The sequence below is a fragment of the Kogia breviceps genome, chromosome 1, assembly GCF_026419965.1.
Source record: "Kogia breviceps isolate mKogBre1 chromosome 1, mKogBre1 haplotype 1, whole genome shotgun sequence".
Lineage (NCBI taxonomy): Eukaryota > Metazoa > Chordata > Mammalia > Artiodactyla > Physeteridae > Kogia > Kogia breviceps.
In genome coordinates, this window is record NC_081310.1 from 136,423,020 (window position 1) to 136,444,209 (window position 21,190).

Below are 21,190 nucleotides of genomic sequence, written 5' to 3' on the forward strand. Positions count from 1 at the left end.
ACAGAAAATCTGAACAGAACAATTAGTAGTAAGGAGATTGAATCAATAATCAAAAACCTCCCAATACAGAATACCCAGGACCAGATGGCTTCACTTGGTGAATTCTACCAAACATATAAACAAGGCTTAATACCAATTCTTCTCAAACTCTTCCAAAATACTGAATAGGAGGGAACACTCCCAAACTCATTTTATGATGCCAGCATTACCCTGATACCAAAGCCAGATAAGGACACTACAAGAAAAGAAAACTATAGACCAATATCCCTGATGAAATTCTCAACAAAATAGTAGCAATCCAAATTCAGCAACACATTAAAAGCATCATACAACATGATCAAGTGGGATTTATCCCTGGGCTGCAGAGATGGTTCAACATGTGCAAATCAGTGAATCACATTAATAAAATGAAAGATAAAAATCATATAATCTCCTCAATAGATGGAGGAGGTTAAAAGACCACTTGACAAAGTACAACATTGTTTCATGATAAAACCCTCAACAAATTTGGTATAGAAGGAACATACCTCAACATAATAAAGGCCATATATGACAAACCCACAGTTAACATCATACTCAATGGTCAAAGGCTGAAAGCTTTTCCTCTAAGATCAGGAACAAGACAAGGCTGCTCACTCTCACCACTCTGATTCAACATAGTAGACACTCAAGAAAAATCGAATAAATGAATGATATTCTAAAGAATAAAGGAAAACTTTCCTTTTCTGTGCAAATGGGAAAACCTGTTAGAATCTGTCAAATGAAAAGGAAGTTATGTGGGTTATTAACAATCCTTCAATTAAAAAGCATTTATTAAATGTCTATTATATACTAATGTCCTTTCTTCTTCATAAGTGTCTTCAGGGTCTCCCTATTCTAGTCCCAAAGTACCCTATCTTTCAGTCCTATCCTTTACTGCTCTAGCCAACGAGTTACTTATCAATAGACTAGGAGCTAAGCTCCCATTACAACAGCTAAGACAAAAGTCTCTGTCCTAATGGACCATCCAGTTTAATGGGGAGACAGACATCCACAAAGTTTACCAAGATATAAGGAAAATAAAATAAATATTAATGATAAGGCACAAAAAATATGCTATGTAATGCACAAAAGGAACAGTTACCTCTCAGCAGGAGATTGGACTGAACACCATACATGCTAGGCCTTAAGGGATAAATAGGGCTTTAAAAGGTGAAAATGGAAAGTAAAGAAGAGTATTCAATGGAGAAGAAACAGTGTGAGCAAAAATATGAACATACATGACATATTTAAGGAATTGTGAAAAGGGCAGTTTGACTACAACATAAAGTGTTGAGGGCAAAGAGTAGAAGAGAGGGAGCTGGAAAGGTAAGCTGAGGCCAGATATTAGAGAATTTTGCATGACCTAGGGAGCTTGTACTTTATTATATAAGCTTTTGGAGTAGAAGAATAATATGCTTTGCTCTGTGTAAGAGGAAGATAACCAAGGCATTTGTGAATGTGCAGATGAATTAGAGAGATGAGAGAATGGAGGCAGAGAGACCAATTAAGCTTCAAGAAGAAGAAAAGAAAAGAAAAATTAGCTCTGTTGCTAGTAACAAAGAAAAGGGACCTGGTTAATGAAAAATAAGCTTACAGAAGCCAAAAAGATTTTACTATAAAGCCAGGCAGCCGGGATGCACATGGGAAAGGGGATAAATTCATTGAAAAGTATACACTTGGATTACTTTCTTCTGGCCCACTTTGTGCAGAGCTTCAGTGTAGAGAGCAAAGGGAAGAGTGACACCAGAGGAGGCTGGAAATGGTCATGGGTCAGATCATTCCCATGTAGGCATGTTGAGGATTTGGGATGTTTTTCTATAAGCAGTGGAAGCCCATTGCAAGGATTTTAGCAGGAGAGTGAGATGATCAGCCTCCTCCATTCATCCTATCCATCCCTGTTCTGGCTAGATTCCATAATACATTACTTTCTCTTCAACTTGTTATCCTCTCAAATCCTTCCTACAAAGCATACACTATCTGGTCCTATGCACTGAGTAAAATAAAGTAATTACCAGCTTGATTCTCCTATAAATCCATTGTCTTCAACACCACCTTGCTGTAACAATGCTCAGGATTCTTTCAGTGTTTTCTTTGTTATCTCTTTCTCTCTCTTTTTTTTTTTTTTTTTTTCTGGTACGCGGGCCTCTCACTGTTGGGGCCTCTCCCGTTGCGGAGCACAGGCTCCGGATGCGCAGGCTCAGCAGCCGTGGCTCACGGGCCCAGCCGCTCCGCGGCACGTGGGATCTTCCCAGACCGGGGCACGAACCCGTGTCCCCTGCATCGGCAGGCGGACTCTCAACCACTGCGCCACCAGGGAAGCCCTTATCTCTTTCTCTTATTCTCCACAATGCATATGTCAAATTATTCTATTCTTCTCAGATGTTCTTCCCATAAGTGACTCCTTCAAACTAAGCAGATAACTTTATCTCTTACTTCAAAGAGAAAAATAGAAGCCGTTAGACATAAACTTTCTCAACTTTCTGCCACCTCTATCTACAAACTTACCTGCATCCACACCAACTTGTATCAATTAAGAAACTGCAAATGCCAGAAAGCACAACAGCAATTTAAACTATAAGAGTTTGTATTTTGTCACATAAAAATCTTGGGGCCAGAGACTAGAGGTGGATGATGAGGATTCAGTATAGTAATTGGGAGGCTGGGACAGGAGTACAATAAATAAATAAATAAAAGCTTCACTGGCCATCATAACAGGAGCTCAGTAGTTGCTGCTGATATTATTATTATTATTTTTATCATTGGAGTAGTCCAAAGTCATAAAGTATCAGTAGACAAGTTGTGACTAGAACTCAGATTTCCTGATCTAATATGCTTTGACAATCCTAATGAGGATAATGTTTTCGGCTTAGGAAACCAGTGAATATTTACTTCCTCATAAACCATTTTCCCTGTGGCTCCTTGCACATTGAATGAGTGGCAATCATTGCTTCTGGGAAGGCATAATCGACCTAGAGAAAAGGATCTTCTCTCAGTTTGGAATCTCACAGTGAACTTTCTTGAGTCCCTTGTGAGAGGATTGTCTTGAAATTCAGGCTTTTTGAAAGGGAAAGGAGGCATCTAAATTTCAAAAGTGGGGGCTTCCCGGGTGGTCCAGTGGTAAAGAATCTGCCTTACAATGCAGGAGATGCGGGTTCCATCCCTGGTCAGGGGACTAAGATCCCACATGCCCCGGGGCTCACGTACCCCACCTAGAGCCCACGTGCTGCAAACTGCAGAACCCACCCGCCCTGGAGCCTGCGCACCACAACTAGAGAAAAAATCCGCATGCCACAGCTAGAGAGAAGCCCCTGCACCACAACGAAGAGCCCACGCGCTGCAATGAGAGATCTCGCGTGCCACAACTAACACCCGAGGCAGCCAAAAAAAAAAAAAAAAAAAATCTAAAAAAAAAAAAGTTTCGAAAGTGTCCCTTTATAAACCAAGGGGAAATTTTAGTTATTTGAAAATAAAGTTAATCCTCTATTTAAAAAGGAACATAATGGAGAAAGGATGGAGGATATGATCCGAGAGAAGTCCCATTGTATGAAAAGTAGAAAGTGTTGGGGAAATAGTTAAGGGATGTGTGTGAGAGACAAGTGAGCAAGAGATGAGAATTGAAATTCTCAATTTGTGTGGTTGAGAATTGGAAATTTGAAATACCTTATGAAATTCCTAATACTTAGTCATTTTTGTATTTTCAACGTAATACTTCAGTATGCATCTCCTAAGAATAAGGACCTTCTCCTATATAACAACAATACTACCAACACACATAAGCAAATCACATTAATTCAGTAATATCTAATATACAGTCCATATTTAACATTTTTAGTTGTCCACAATGTCTATTATAGGTGATTCACTTTCCCCACCCTGATCCAGAATCCAGTTGCATTTGGTATTTATGCCTTTTTAGTCCCTTTGTCTTTTCATGACATTGACTTTTATATTAAAAAAAAAAAAGTCCAGGGCAGTGTCTTATAGAATTGCACATTTTGGTTTTATCTGACTTGTTTCCTTATGATTAGATTTAGGTTAAACATTTTTTACAAGAAAACTACATAGGTGATGTTGTGTACTTCTTATTGAGTCCCATCAGGAAGCACATGACACATAGTTCAACTGTGTGATGCTAAGTTTGATTATTTCGTTGATTAATGTGGTGGCCACACAAACTCTCCATTATAAAGATACATTTTCCCCTTTTCAATCAATAACTAATATACATGATAATATATAAGAATATCATGTTCCCAACAAACTTTTATCCAAAGGCTTTAGCGTCCATCGATGATCCTTAGTTATTACATGGGAAGTTTGCCAAATGATGATTTTCTAATTCTATCATTTCTTCTACACTCACTAGCTCAATTCTTCTGAAAAAAAAAAAAACAAACAAACTAAAACTCTCTCTCTTTTGGATATCACTATGAATTCCTAAATTTTATTCTATTTTATTCAATGTATTATAATCCACTATCATCCTTATATATATTTTTTGAAGCTCAAATTTTCATGTATTTAAGCAGTAGGCAACCACTTCAAGCTGGCTCATTTGTCCTTTTGTCATGACCTCACTGGTCTTTGAGCACTTCCTTGCTTTCTGGCACATCAAGATGTTCCAAGTTCACCTAGTACTTTGTCTGCTACAGACCTGGAGTTGTTTCTCCAAAGATCTCCGTCTCTGTCTTGTGGACAATGGTATTTAGAAGCCAAGATCTGGGTGACAATTGTGTTCATTGCTATAGAGTGTACTGCTTCTAGGCCTCATAAGGAGCTCCAGAACATGTCTGAGTATTGGTGTGAAAATTTAACTCTCACGCAACCCAATAGCCCTATAATTAACTTATTAGACTTATTCCAATTACCCACACAGGAATAAGAGTGTTATTTTAAAAGGTAAATTAGATCATATCTTCCCTGGCTTAAAATCATCATGTACTAAATTTCAGCCACATTGATCTTCCTTTAGTTCCTCTAATGCAATAGTGTCTGGAGATGATCAAGATGGGCCAATTTCAAAATATCTTACCCTTTAAAACTTTCAAAATTTTGTGTATATTTTATAATGTATGTATGTATTACTACAATAGTACACACAATGTAAATATAACCCAATAAATATGGTTGGAGGTGGGTGAGCAATTTTTTTTTTAATCAGTAATTGATGAGATGCCTATCAGTTTGGAATTTGGGAACCACTGCTGTAATCCAGAATTTCCTATTGGCGTCTTTGGATGTGCTGTTTCCATGAGGAATTTACAGGTTAATTCTGTCTCCTCTGTAAAACTGTAAATACCATGAATGCATGGACCATGTTGTTTTATTTCTCCATTGTATACCCAATCACCTAGAACATGACTGGCACATAATTTTACTCAATACATATACAAATGTCAGAGAGAATAAACAGAAATAGAAAAGAATGGAAAATACAATTTGGTTCATTGTCAAAAATCTCTCTAAAACATTTATTTATTTTGTATGCCGTTTATTTTGCATGCAAACTGCTCACTTGCATATGGAGGAATCCGTTGGTTGACTGGTAGACTCAGTAAAGGAAAAATGTTATAAACAGAGTTATAATGGAGGGGGTTACTGCAGACAGCTTGAGAACATTTTGGGGGTAAAGTGATTACTTGGAAGCTAGCAGAGGTCAGACTGAACATTCTGTCCTTGAACAGGCCAACTGGAATATCAAAGAAAACAGTTTTAGTTGTTTATATATATTCCATAAAATCTTGAGAGTTTGAGCGTGGATCATACATAGCAGACTATCTCTATGTCATGTCTGATTATCCTGCCATCCATGCACTGCTTTACTCAGGCCAGGTCTGTGTCATTTCCCCCAGAGGAACTTCTGGGTAATTTGGGCAGAGACCTAGCTTTAGGATTTCTTAGCCTTCCCAGATGCCTTCTTTTGTTTCTTGTGATTTTCTGTGGGGTTGAACTCTCTTAAGTATACATTTCATTGTGGGTACAATAAAGCTCCCTTAATTAACTCCCTTTCAGAAGGGCATAGTTTTAGAGGTTACGTAACAATTGGGAAATTGAACTTAGCAAAATTAAATTTTCTTCTGCATAGATATAGCATGATATCTTCAATTGCTAGTAGTGACAGCAGTATCATGGGTAAGGCAGGTATCTCTGTCGGACAGGTTTGGTCTGCAAGTAGCGAAGTGTTAAGGGATCTTTTTGAGAAGGTTTTGTCTGAGAAACCTAGAATTTACATTTAAGTGCCTAAATGATGTCTCTGAATTTCATGTCTTTCTGTGCAATTCAAACACGCATAAGTGAAATCACATTTCTTAAGGTCAGGGTCATCAATGGAAGAATTAGAATGAGGTAAAGGGACAAAGATTCTATAAACTCTCACTCCAGGACTCTCCATCTAAATTCAGGTGAAATTTTATTTAATGAATATCTATATCTATTATATATATAGTGAATATCATATATATCTATTATAATGATCAGAGAGAAAGGGAAGAAGTGTCATTTAATGTCTCACGTATCCATAATGGTGTGTGAGATGGAGTAGGAAGCCAACCTCAGTTTTCCCACTCCTTCACATGTTGATTTTGAGTATATAAGCGCTATAGGAATTTTTTTAGTGCACCAGTTGGACTATCCCCCTCTCTTCCCACCATCTTTTCTCTTTTTACCTTTCTTTAGCTCTAATCACGTAATGGCAGGTTCCCTTAAAACCTCAGCTGAGGTGAGTATTATGACTTTTTTTGGTATGTAAAGTTTTAAAATACTTTTTTTTTTCAATAATGGGGCAAGTTTGGATTCTTTTGATATTCTTTGGTATTAACATGATTAAAATTCATGGGGCTTTTGTTTCCCCTTTTCATTTTCCCTAAACTACAGTAGTTAATTTATGGATGGGCATTCAGTATAAAATATTTCAGCCAAAAATACTCTTCTGAGGGTTATAATTTCAACCTTTTTACTGCAATTGCAGTAACACACAATTAATGACAATCATACTTTTGTAGTATGAATTATATTTTCCCTTTGGTCTTTAGTATAATTTGTATGACAAGTTCATTTTCCCCGTTGAGCTCACTTGATACTTCCACACAAGGAACATGTATTCCTTGCCTCCATTCTGATTATTTTACTCTATAAGCAGTCTAGACAGGGCTGGAATAATCTAAGAAGAATGATTATACTACATATAACTAAAGTTACCATTTTAGCACTGTGACTATTTTTTGAAAGGATTCATTCAAAACCTTCCTATAAAGGGAAATAGAGTTTAGGCCAGTTTTGTCCTTGTCACCATCATCATCGTCAATACTTTGTCATCATCATCAAATAAAATGTATAAATTTCCTCATGCCCAGCAGAATCACATGTGACTTAAAAATTATTGGATTTGCTGTGGTCATTCTCATTGATGGCTCTAAGGACAGCCAGAAATTTAGAAACACCAATCTCTGCAATCTATCTTTAGAAATCATGATTAAGTGGACAAAAAGCTTTGATAACGTCTAATTCTAAGGCTATGTAGACACCAACAGAATCAGATTAAATCCAAGGATTCAGTTCAGTACCTGTTCTTTGGTGATAAAAGTTGGTGGATGGGATGTGAAAACAGATACACAGCCCATAAGCTGTATATGACTGGCAGTTTTGTTCTGTTAAGCCTGCCTTTTTTGCTTTGTTTTATGTTAGCCAATATCAAAAAGGATATTTTACCTGGGAATCTGGATTCCTGACTCCTCTTAAAAAATCAGAATCCTTATAACCTGAGGTTTCCATTCCCACAAGGCAACCTGCAGCTCTCATGTGGTCTCAACTCCCCAAAGTCCCTACCCCTCACTCAATAAAGCCAACATATTTATACTGCTTGTGTGATGTATTTTGCCTTACTGATCCCTACAGGCATTCTATTTGAACCCTTAAACAAAAGCATGCACTGTGGGCTACCCAGGGCCTGAGTAGTTGTGACTGCAGTGTCTCTGGGTCTGTTTCCTCATCTGTTCCGTTGGGCTCAATAAATCTCTTTTGATGGTCTTCTGCGATAGTTCTGAACTTCAATTAAGAAAATGCACATAAAAATACTTTGAAGTTCTACAAGTTAATCATATCCATGTACAAAAAATAGACATAGGGCTTCCCTGGTGGTGCAGTGGTTGAGAGTCCGCCTGCCGATGCAGGGGACACGGGTTCGTGCCCCGGTCCAGGAAGGTCGAGCGGCTGGGCCCGTGAGCCATGGTCGCTGAGCCTGCGCGTCCGGAGCCTGTGCTGCGCAACGGGAGAGGCCACAACAGTCAGAGGCCTGCGTACTGCAAAAAAAAAAACCCCAAAAAAGACATAGTTTGTGAACTATCTGCTGAGAATAGTATTGGCATCATGGAAGGAATAAATAGAAGAAAGGAAATTATCTCTGGTCTGAGGCAGAAATATTCTATTTCATAGGCAGCTGGTGTCATGGGATGAGGCTGGTGTTGAGTTAGAAGAGCTGCACAGAAGTCCTGGAAGCTGTGCACAAATAATTGCACCTCCAGGAACCTCATGTCCCCATCTATAAAACATGGAAGACAGGACCTGCCCTCTGAACTCACAGGTTTGTGGTCAGGAGAAAATGAAATAAAGTATGTGAAAGTAATGAATAAACTGTAAGACATTATCTTAATATAGGCAATAATTAGTACTTAGTGATAAAATATGAACGCGTAAAATAAACCAAGAATATTTACAAGCCTACTATTTACACATCTTAAGAGTTTGAAAAAGATTTGAATTAAATCAGAGACAGCTTTTCGGAAGAGGAGATTTTGATTGAGTCTTATTTCTAGCTACGCAACTGAGAATGGGCCTATTTTGCTAATTAAAATAAGCTTGCTACTTGCCCACCTTTGTTGTAAGAGGAACTGGGTATTTCACATTTTCTTCAGATTACTTACTTCAATATAATACACTGTATAAAGTTAAATTTAGAAAGAGTGCAAAAAATAACGTGATGATTTTGTGACTAAAAAATCTCAGGATATTTATTAGAGCTGGAAGGAATCTTTGAGATGATATTTTACAAGTCAGGAAGCAGAAGAATAGAGGGTTTAAATGACTTGTGTAAGTTCTCAGAGCTATGAAGATGCAGGGCTAGAACTCAAACCCATGGTTTTGGACTCCAGTGTTCTTACTGGGGCACCGCATAACGTGGGGGCAATTTCTGGCTAATGGTACTGAATTGAATCACTGGATGTTTAGATAATCAGATTAGGTTGGGAACGTAGGCGGAGGAAAGGAGCCGTGTTGGTAAAATCCCTGTGAATTAGAAAGCGGGTTTTGGGGAAACCTCAGCTCCTGTAAAGAAAAAAATCAATTGGCACCTTCCCGCATACATACTGGTAACCTCCTCCCCACACTACCCCTTCCGCCATTCTTTTAAAGCCCGGTTACTACCTTTACATTCTCAGACGGGTCAAACTTCTGCATGACCTTGCTGATCCGGGACACTGGTGAGATTCCTTCTCTGATCAGCACGCTAGAGGAGGACAGCTCCTCCCGGATAATGAAAACTTTCCAAACTCACAATCAGAGGGAGAAAGAACGCGGCCACTGGAGCAAAAGTTTCTACTGGAGGCCAAGAAATCACTCCTCCCCCTCCTATTTCTTCCGACTTGAACTTTCTTTCCTGTTTTTCCACAGCCCCAAGGGACCTGTCCTGAGTCTTCTCTATTAAGAGGTTTAGGGCCTGGGACTTTCCTGGTAGCACAGTAGTTAAGAGTCCACCTGCCAGTGCAGGGGACACGCGTTCGATCCCTAGTCTGGGAGGATACCACATGCAGCGGAGCAACTAAGCCCCAGTGCTACAGCTTACTGAGCCTGTGCTCTGGAGCCCATGAGCCACAACTACTGAAGCCCTCGCGCTCTAGAGCCTGTGCTTGGCAACAAGGGAAGCCACCGCTATGAGAAGCGTGAGCACCGCAGCCAAGAGTGCCCCCCCCCCGAATCGCCACAACCAGAGAAAGCCCACGTGCAGCAAACAGGACCCAATTGCAGCCACAAATAAATGAATGAAATAAATTTTTTAAAAATGAGGTTTAGGGCCTGAACTAGGTCATTCTTCCAGGTGACTACCGCTGGGCTGCCTGTGGAACTTAATTTCTCTCCTCTCTACCAGTATCCAGTTTCCCTCTTCCCTTCTCGGTTCCGGAGGGGCAGAGGCATCGGCGCGTCCCGGGGCTTATCGCCCGCTTGGAATTCGGGCTCGGTGCCCGAGACCAGCTTTGAGCGGAGGAGGGCGGCGGGGCCGGGTCGCGAGTGCTGGCGCCGGCACTACTGCAGTTGGCCGGAGTTCTCGTTGGCTTATGGAGACGGGTGTCTTTCGCTGGCCCACTCCGCCGCCCACAGAGCGCCCTGCAGCCTGGGGTGGAGGTGGGGCGGGGGCGGGGGCGGGGGCTTCGGAGGCCTGGAGGCAGGCAGAATGCGGGCGCCGTTAGAGTCGGGCTGCCTGGCATTCTCCTCCCGGACCGCAGATGGCTGCGGGCCCCCCACTCCCTCCAGCAGCCCCCCGTTGCCGCCACAGCCGCCTTCCCCAGCAGCGGCTGTCGGATGACAGCGCCGTCACTGGTTGGATTGGAGCTGGCGGCTCAGACGGGACACCCGGGGTAGGGAGTGGGGGAGGGAGGGTGCAGGAAAGAGGGAGGTCAGCGCTGGGCGGGCACTCGGGGAGCCCAGCGCTGCCCCCTCCAACAGCAAGGGCAGCACAGCAGCATCCACAGCCGCCGCCGCCGCCGCCACAGCGGCCCCAGCAGCGCGAGCGCTAGCCTCGCAGCGCGGCGCGGCGCGGCAGAGAGCCGAGGGGCGGCGGCGCCGGCCCCAGCCGAGCCGAGCCGAGCCGAGCACGCAGCCGGGCCGCCGCCGCCGCCGCCTCTCAGATGCCATCACAGCAACAAAGAGCTTGCTGAACTGAGAGCCGCGGCGAGAGCTCGCCTGGAAGCCACGGCGCCGGCTCCCGGAGCTGGGCGGCAGCAGGAGGAAACGCTCCGGGGGAGGGGCGGGGGCAGAAGATGGCTAAGAAGAGGAAGCCCCCCAGCATCAAGGGTGAGTTCTGCTCCATCCTCGCCTCTCCCCATCCCACCTCCCACCCGCGGTCCGCTCCTCTGCTGGCCTGTTTACACTCAGGCTCGGCCAAGTGAAAAGCTGCCTGCTGGGGAAGAGTTTTCCTTCTCCGGGAGGTGGGGAGACCTCAACACTGCTGCACCTCCCTTTGCCTCCGGGGAGACTCCGATAGGAGTTTGTCCCCTTTTTGTAACCCGGGGAAACCTGAAGACTCTCTCATCCCACCGCTTTCCTACTCCACAAGCTTGGGTATCTGTTGCACCTTACTCCCTCAGGGCAGTGGGGAGAGAGGCGACTCTCGGCTCCTAGGGTCTTAACCTTTTCGGAATCTGGCCGTGTGTGTGTGTGTGTGTGTGTGTGTGTGTGTGTGTGTGTGTGTGTGTAGAAAGAGAGAGAGAGAGTTAGTTTTTCATGGTCTCTGCTATTCCTTCCTTCCAACCTCCCTCCTCCCTCCGTCCTTTCATCCCAGGGTGACAAGTTCTGCATCCATTTTCCCAACCTCCATCCTCAGGAGGAGAGAGGAGCTGTCTGGCTCTCCTTTTCCCCGATAGTCAAGGGGACTCGCTACGGGCCGGATGCCCGCAGGCTATTTCCCCCTTCCCGACCTGACGAGGCGGGCAGTGACTCATGCTGAGCAGGACCCCTGTTGCTCCTTTGGAACCAGGGCTTCTAAAGTTGGAAAGTTACGGGGGGGGGTTGCGCGGGAGAGGCGCTGGCAGGGAGAACGAGGAAGAGCTTGTCGCTGGGGTGACTTAAGGCATCGCGGCGTTGTCGGGAGCTGGACTCGGGAGGGAGCCTCCTGGGCGGCGACGGGCGTGGGGCGGGGGGTGCGGCAGTCCCCAGGACTCGCATAGCGCAGCGCGGCGCGCGGGGAGCAGGTGCAGCGGCCGCCGGCGGTCGGAGCGCGGACTCGCAGAGGTCGACGCTCGCCGGCTTCCTAGCGCTTCGGCTCTCCAGCTGGGGAGCCAGCAGTGGCCGAGAGGCTGTTTGCAGCACTGCAGAGAGGTGCAAGCCAGCGCGACACCATGCGCGGTGAGGAATGCTGTGCCGGGGAACTGGACCTGAGCTTGGTGGGGAGGAGGAATAAGCGGCGTTTGAAGTTGGATTTCGACCCACTGGGCCTCATGGCCCGAGAGGCGGAGATTTATTGAGCCTTGGGGTTATATAAAATAGGACCACACTCTGAGATGCGAGGGGGTGTACTATTGAAAATATCGTCTTGGTTTACAGAGCGCTCCAGGCTTTGGCTTGCTTCTTGCTTTTTTCCCGAAGTCTTGCTTGTGGGAGCTTAGCTCCACTCTAGAGGTCACTAGGGGGACACAACTTTATCTTGGTGCTTCAGCTTGCTTTTTAATTGCCCCGGAGTACTCAGATCACTTATTGGAAAGGGTTTCAAACCATGATCCTCAATCTTTTGGAAGATGTTACTACGAAACACACGGGATTTTCTGCTATAAACTATAATATATGTATAATAATTTTATTACAGTGTATTTCCTTAAAAATAATACACTCGTGTAAAATAGAAGAGGCTTTAAACCTGATTTTTTCTCTCCCAATGAATTAGTACATGTTTATAGTGGTAGACGACTAAAGAAAGAATGAGAGAATATATTCATCTACCAACAGTTTCCTTATCATAATATCAGAGAGTAAGTGTGAACCCAGATTGACTGGTGCATTAGCTGCACTTTTGGTTCGCTCCTTTTTTATGGAACCATATGGCACCATGAATGAAACAGGAGGATTGGTTTTCAGCACTGCTGATGTGGCTGTCCATTGGCAGAAATACGTTACATACCCACCCCAAACCTTGCAGATTGTAAATGGTCCGTGAAGAGTGGAAAAAATTTTCCAGTTTTACAGTACATGCTACCTGAGACAATCTTACCCTGAGATTAATCTTGGTAGAAATGCAAAAAGATACAAACGAGACCAAATTAATGAGACGTGAACTAGTATAACAGTTTGATGAAACATATCTCATTACTAAGCCCCCCCCCCAAAAAAAACACTAAGAAGTTTTTGCTTTGTAAGCCAAGACAGGATTGTGTGTATTTTCTTAAACTTAACTTGACAGTGAAATAATTGAAGAACAGCAATTAATAGAGTTTTGTCATTTAAGTGTTAAGAGTTCTTCTGGAGGAGTTAATAACCAAGCTTTCCCAGGAAATGGGGTCTCGAGAAATTTTATTGTAGTTCTTCAAAAATAAAGTTTTCTCATACTACGTGTTTTACTTAAAAGTAATGTTATTTGGCTCTTATTGGCTTATGTTTTTTTCTCTCTCGACTAATGTTGAGTTTCTTTTTTTAACCAGATTACTTAATATTTCTTAGAGGGAAATATTTCCTACTTTAAAAAAAATCCTTGGAGTTTCCCTTTAGCAAAGCACAATTAACTGTGATATTTTATAGATAACAAAAGCAAGCCCAGGAAGTTGGAATCCATTAACTTGTCTCAATTTTGCCTTTTAAGAAGAGAGCTCTACAAAAGCATCCAACTGCAGCCTTGCTGAACTGCTCTCAGACATCTGCTTCTAAGCTGCAACCGACTAATCTGGGACTGCCTGGTAGAAAACAAAACTGCTAAATGTTCGGGGTCTTTTGTTTGTTTGTTTTGTTTTTCTTTGGCGGGCTGGGATGAACTTTGCTCTATAATAAACTATAGGTTTAGCAACATTCCAGCCTGTGTTGGTTATCCTTTTATGAGAGGTTGTTTCTCTGCTTAGCTACATTGCATGTGGGGAGAGATCATTTGTTAGACCCTGTTACAGGCAAGTTGCTCATTGGCTTCTGAAATCCTAACAATAGATCCTACATATCTAGAACAGCTAGAAATTGGCCAAAGGGAAATGCAGTTTCTTAACATTGACAGAAGAATAAGATGAGTTGGCAGTATTTCTCAAGGGATACTAGCTTTCATTTGTGACACCTCATTAAAGGACAGCTTTTCAAAAAGGCAAATAGAATATTTATCAATCCAGTATTTATAATGTTTTAATGAAAAGAAATGCTGTAGTCCATTATCAATAAATGTCATAGAAACACAAGTTAGTTACATTGGTTATAGTGCTATTAACACCACTGCCCCCCCCCCGACTTCCAGTATTAGTCCAACAAGGATTTCTCACTCAATTACTTAAGTTTAAAGGTTAAGTTATGCTTGGATTCATCTATTCATGCATTCATTCAGCAAGATTTATTGGCCACTGAATATGTACTGGGTTCTGTGCAAAACATTAGGGATGCAGTGATGAACATGATAGACAATGAAGGGTTCATTGAAAGAGGGGGCTGGAAAGGCCAGGTAAACAAATACATAAATAAGAAAATTTCACAGTGATTAATGACATGAATAAAATAAAACAGGATGATATGCTAGAAAGTGTGAGGTTACTTTAGGTTGTCTGAAGAGATGACATTTTAGTTGGGAACCAAATGATGAAGAGTAATTTGCATGCCAAGAACTGGAACATAGCACTGCAGGCCTTAAGGCAGGAATGAGGTTGCAGCTTGGCACGTTCAAATACAGAAGGATGGCCAGTTAGGCTGGAGTGTAGTGGGTGAGGTAGAGACGGGTAGGGAGAGGCCGGAGGTTTTTTTGACCCTAAACAGGAGTGTAGATTTTATTTTAAGTTCAGTGAGAAGCCAATTGAATACTCATTAGATGTTTAGGGTTACATTCCTATCCTTGAGGATGATTTCAGGGAGAGCAGCTTTCCTACATCAACTCTCTAGGCCAAGTAAAGCTACCTAATGGACTTCATTTTTCTAAAAGGTCTAGTTATATTGAAGCATTCCCTCATTATTCACCAAAATACCTGCAATATTTTGGGCTGGGATGTTGATAGCATTTCTAGGAATCTCTGTTTAAGAAAACAATTCTACGGGCTTCCCTGGTGGCGCAGTGGTTGAGAGTCCTCCTGCCGAGGCAGGGGACACGGGTTCATGCCCCGTTCCGGGAGGATCCCACATGCCGCGGAGCGGCTGGGCCCGTGAGCCATGGCCGCTGAGCCTGCGCATCCGGGGCCTGTGCTCCGCAACGGAAGAGGCCACGACACTGAGAGGCCCGCATACCACAATGAGGACTAATTCAACATTTTAGTAAAGATTATTAGGGTAGTCATCCTCCCCATTCCCCCTGCCAGCAGGCCTCTCAAAGTAAGCAAATCTTAGGAAAAACATATTGTAATGGTAGAAGGGAGGAGTATAAAGAGTCTGGAACATTACTGTGCAGTAAGTGGAATGTGGAAGGCAGCATGAGGAGCTCCTAGGTAACGGAAAGGGGTCCATGAAAGAGGAGTGATGCTGGGAAAGGGGATGTGAGAAAGCCTCTAAGACAACATCAGCCAATTCATGATTTTGCCAAGAGAAGCGGAAGCCTGATGCGAGAGTGTTCTAAGAGAAACACTCTAATTCAAACACAAAGGAAGCTCAAATCAGGGTACATTTATGCTTTTGACTGATTTTTACTTGTGAAGCATTTATAACAATAAAAGCACACAGGCTTTTAAAAGATCTCTTCGATTTTACGTATTCATTATTAGGTTGTTCTTATGGATTGTAAACCTCACAGATGAAAACGCATGAAAAAAAATTAATGACAAAAACTGCCATTTGTTGGAGGTAGCTGCTTGACATCTAGTTAGCAGGCAAATTACACTCTTGAGTTTCTCTCTTGCTGTGGAGATGTTGGCAAGGGGTGAAATGGGGTCTGTGGGATGATTTTCTGCCCCCTAAGCATTTGTGCCTAGAAGGTGCCATGATATTTAGGGGAGATGTAAATAATAATTTTAAAGCCCTCCACTGCCTCTCCCACTTCCGAACTGTCTACTTCTTTGCCAGCGATTAATAATAAAAAATATATTAAGAATTTTTGTAGCTTCAGGACTTTGTGTAGTCCCCTCCCCCTCTTTCGTACTCCAAGGGACTCTGTTGAGGCTAGCAAGAATGGTAGTACTTTACGGATTTTGTGACTGAAAATGGATCTGGTCCTTAGTGATACTGTAACACAATGTGTTTATGACATCAGAGTTTTTTCATAGCACTGAGAGTCATAGTATGTTAGAAGGAAGGCTCAATGTTTATAGAGTTTGTGGAGCAATGCTATAGGAAGAGGTGAGTGATGCTGTGAAATATGAATAGTCTATATCTAAGGAATTTGGTCAAGTTTATTATTTGTAAATACATATTATATGTAAATCAAGATATGTATATATATATAGACATATATGTAGAGAGAGACACGTATATAGACATATCTTGGTATATATTTAAACTAGAGCTCAGTTCCCAATTTATATTCAGATTTCACTATACATGTGAGTGTGATCATATCTTCATTTTACATATAAGGAAACTGAGACACAAAGACATTAGGTACTTTCTTGAGGTCTAAGAATAAATTATGTACTGTGGATAAAGGCATAACCAAGCCCCATGACTGTCTCCCCTTTGCCTACATTCAGCATTTTAATATCTGTTCACTTTCCTCAAGGTCTATCAAGTCTAACGTGGAAAGGTAGATAAACTTTTTTTTTCCTGCTGAATCAAGAGGATGATATACTTTCCTCAGAAGTGTCACAACTTTATTGTTTGTGATCCACTTTTAAAATTAGAAATACATTGCTAACAAAAAGTAGGCTAGCTGCTCACAGATGCTAAGGTGATATTGTACAGAGGTTTTAGGGCTCTCTAGAGATGGGGAGGCAAGACAAGGTGAACAAATGTTCTCATTTTTTGAAGTGGTGTAAGTGGGAAAAGATGCATCTGGGTCACCTCTGAGGTAGATTCAAATTATTTTGCCGTTCACACGGTAAGCCATTTGACTGCTGTGGTAGCCTGCCTTTAAGATGGCTTCAATGTTCTTTGCCTACTGGTGTTTACACCCTTACATACTCCCCTCCCACACTGAACTGGGGCTACTGGGGCTGACCTGTGTGACCTGTAGAGTATGGTGAGAGGCTATGTTGTACGTAAAGGCATTGTGGCTTCTGCCTTGCTCTTGTATATCTGGTGCTCTCTTATATTGCTTACTTTTGGGAAAGCACTCAAGCATTCCTGTGGAGAGGCCCATGTGGGAAGGAACTGAGGCCTCCCGCTAAGAAGAGCCAGCTCCAGCTTGCCAGCCTCGTGTGTGATCTACCTTAGAAACAGACCTTCTAGCTCAGCTAAGCCTTCAGGTTGCTGAAAGACCTTGACAAGGGCAGTTGGAATAGGTTAAAGAGAGAATGAGAGGAGGAGAATTAGAGACAGCAGAGTCAACTCTTTTGAGGGTTTTTTTTCCAAAGGGAGCAAAGTGATGGTGCTGTGGCTGCAAGCAGGCGTAGTCATTGAAAAAAAAAATTTTTTTAAGATGGGAAAAATAATGGCAGTTTTCATTCCTTATTTTTGGTCACCATTTGCTTCGTGAGGTGGTCTTTAACCTCTCTTTCACTATTTTAGATTTTGGCTGCTTTCTAGAACAGTTTCCTGGGTAGGTAAGGAGGAATTCTTGTACAATGATTTTATGTCACTTAGTTATAAGGATGTTTCTTTTTTGTCTTTATTTTATTTCTCTAAATATATTCATTTTAATGGATTTCCTGACAAAATATTTAATAAAATATACCACAATAGGAGAAAGTGCCCAGGAGAGGGAATTTTGCCAGTCATCATGTTGCTGACTATAGCAGTCCAGTCTGTCAGCTAGAAAGCTAGGAAGGGGCTAAAGAAAAGTTTAAAATATTTTGTGTAGGGGCTGGCCTAGTGGTTCTTGACCAGAGGCAATTTTGCAGTGTCTGAAGACATTTTTGAATGTCATTACTGGGGTGATGCTATTGGTTTCTAGAGGGTGATGCTAAACATTCTATAGCGTCCAGGATGGCCCACACAACAAAGAATTATCTGGTTCAAATTGTCAGTAGTGCCGAGGCTGAGAAGTTCTGGCCTAGCCCCATCATTTTTTTATTCTTCCAGAGAGAAGCTAGGAAGCTACTTCTGAAAAAGGAACCCAACAGAGGCTGCTTTATCTATCCCATTGTTCTACGTTTAGCAGAGGCACAGCTTTTTAACAAATAATTAGGGTTCAAAATAAAGACAGTTCCTTTGTTTGCCTTTGCTTGCTCTCCCCACTCCTTTCTCCTCCCTTCTGTTGGTTCCCATCATATGTTACTGTGTTTATAAAGTTGGGTTGTTTCCCATGAGGGCAACATGACATTAGAGGGACATTAAAGTCATGGTAAAAAATCCCTAGTTCAATTGGAGAACCACAATGTCACTTTGCTGATTCCTATTCTGCGTCTGTCTGACAATTTTGTGAAAGAAAAGATCAAGAATAGGATGATTTGTTATGCTCTAGCTCTTGAATGGGAAAGGATGGATGGCCTCCCAGCCATCTTTTCTGTGGCTTCTCTTGGCCGTTAGGACTTTAGAGGAGAGCTGCACTCTTAATAGCTCTACTGTCAAGGTGTGTGTTACCTGACAAGGAAGACTCTGAACAAAGTCAGGAATGGTCCTAAGTACTTGTTGAGTGACAATTTTCCTGTGGGGTGAAACATTTAAAATCCAGTTTTATAAAAAGCAATTCAAAATTTATGTATTTAAAAAACTTGAAGGACAGGTTCTTTGTGTACATTTTGTAGTTCACTGGATTGTGTTTCACTGTCCAAATCCAGAGACAAAAATAAGATTTTAAAATTGACATTAAAATTTTATAAAAAACGTATTATCACTCTAGGTTTGCCTTACAAAAAAATTCAAAAGTCATTTTCAAATTAGCCTATGATTATGTACCTTTTGTAAGTATTAGTTTAAAAATATCGAGTTATAAAATGAGAAAATACTGCAAAAGCTACTTAATAGACATTCATACTTCACAAATTCTGGTATTAACAGTATCCTTCACTTTGAGTTAAGCTCTTTTTATTTTTTTTAGCCACTGTTCTCATGTCATCACATGAGATGTCATCACATTCTTTTCCCATGATAGTGACGTTGATTCTGCTGATTTAACACTTTCACTGTAGTGAAAGAATATCTGTGACTAAATAAGAGCCATTATGTTGTTTTAAAGAAGCTTTGGTCATAAATAAATGTGTCCAGGGATATCTTAGCTATGTGAGGTAGGACAGACTTGAAGTTATAAAGAATAGCATTGGAATCCATCCCTTCCCTTATTCTTATTAACCATTAAGAAAGTCTTACATTAAAAGGTATACTTTAGGGCTTCCCTGGTGGCGCAGTGGTTGGGAGTCCGCCTGCCGATGCGGGGGACGCGGGTTCGTGCCCCGGTCCGGGAGGGTCCCGCGTGCCGCGGAGCGGCTGGGCCCGTGAGCCGTGGCCGCTGGGCCTGTGCGTCCGGAGCCTGTGCTCCGCGGCGGGAGAGGCCACAGCAGTGAAAAAAGGTATACTTTGTAAAACTTTATGGTAATTCTGCATTGAATAATTATCACACTTCTCACACATAACCTTTATTTAGTAATCTATAGAAACAACACAAAGACAAAAAGTCTTCACATGCCTAATTCTAAGGTCAAGACGAGTTATGTTTTAACCTCTGTAAATTCTCACTGCCTGATTCTGAATCAATGCCTTAAGTATGATGAAGAATAAGCAAATTAATAGATTATACATAAGTTTATATGGGTCAAGAGAGGCATGTAACCTATTTAAACTATTTGGTAAACAACCCATTTTCAAGTTTTGGCAGCATTAAATGGTAGAAAAGTATATTAATTAGAAATAACTTACTAAAACAAACCTTTGAGGAATTCTAATGGTAATATTTATAGCTCATTGCTTATATTGTATTAAAGGACTGGAATATCTTTTGAATATTTAGAACATTCATGAATCTAGACTTCCTTTCATTCAGTTGGTTCTATTGAGTGTGGTTTTATGCTGCATCTTGTATTTCTGAAAACTGGGTTTTTGTCTGTAATGAGGCTGAAGAACCTTGAGAACTGCCATTGGCAAACCCGTGGCTCAGTAATCATCAAGAAAGACCATTGGGGTGGGAAGGAGGTTAGATTGTGTCCTTGAGTAACTTTAAGGGGGGTGCTCTTTATGAGGGAATTCCTGAATAAACATGTAGTCTTTTCATTCCTTTAGATATGCTAAAATTTTTCTTGTAATCAAGGAAAAGCTATCTTGAGATAGCTCTTTATCTAGGTCGTTATTTTGGCCACGTAGAAGTGCTTGTGCTGATTTGTGTTTGGCTTTCTAACGCTGACTGGCATTGAGAAACTTGACATCATATTAAGTTCAAGGATGTTATTTCTCATGCTGGTCACTATTTTATGACGTATCTGCATTATGAGTACCTGATGAAGATGTTTCTCTGAAATGTCACTAGCTAACAATAGACAAAATAAGTCATGAAACTCATTGAATTTCCCATATGGGTAGACAGTTAGGAAGCTCAAAATTGGAATGAGCCCACTTCTTGTATAAGACTATGGGATCATAAATTATGCATCTGTGGATTAATTTTGTTTTTCATATCCTTATTCTTCTTTCCTCTCATTGTCTCTATACAATTTGTTTTGTTGAATTGTATGTAGTTTTATAAACTGCTTTAAATCTTCTTTGAAACAAGATGAATTGTAAACAAATTAATATTGGCTAAGACTAAATTTATAGAAATTAAATAATGTACTCAAAGTTATAAACTAGTAATTTGCAGAGTGTGCATTTAAACCTAGATGTAGCCCCAATCGTTCTTTTTTTTTTTTTAATGTACAATAGAACATGGAAACAAAGGATCCTATTTTCCTAACCCAACTTCTCATTTGCAGGTTACCACTAGTTTTTGTTCATATATAATTTTCCATAGTTGAGATTTTATTTAACATCACCTTTATCCACCTGTTGCACAAGCGGAGAATCTGGAGTTATCCTTGACTCTCTTTTACAGGCTTCTGCTCAACCCTGAATAAGTCAGTCATTACTATTGATCTTAATCTTTACCTCCACTGCCACAGATATAATTCAGCGCTCATCATGTGTAGTATGGATTAGGACTATACACTAAAGGGTCTCTTTGCATTAGGCCTAAATCACCTCTAATTTATTTTTCACACTGTTGCAAATATGATACTCCCGACAGGCA

General features: G+C 41.5%; 1 protein-coding gene across 4 annotated transcripts in view; it reads left to right on the forward strand.

Annotated features, from left to right (window-relative positions):
- The first annotated feature begins 10,878 nt into the window (after nt 1-10,878).
- Nucleotides 10,879-21,190, forward strand: part of SLC44A5 (solute carrier family 44 member 5) — a 384,424-nt gene continuing 374,112 nt past the window's right edge. For 3 of the 4 annotated variants that reach the window (XM_067005692.1, XM_067005685.1, XM_067005711.1), the window contains exon 1: nt 10,879-11,082. In XM_067005692.1, coding sequence (XP_066861793.1) covers nt 11,049-11,082 — 34 coding nt within the window. In that variant the 5' untranslated portion in view covers nt 10,879-11,048. Of the gene's footprint in view, nt 11,083-12,128; nt 12,133-21,190 lie in introns of those variants that run through there. The other variant, XM_067005705.1, reaches the window with a different exon arrangement.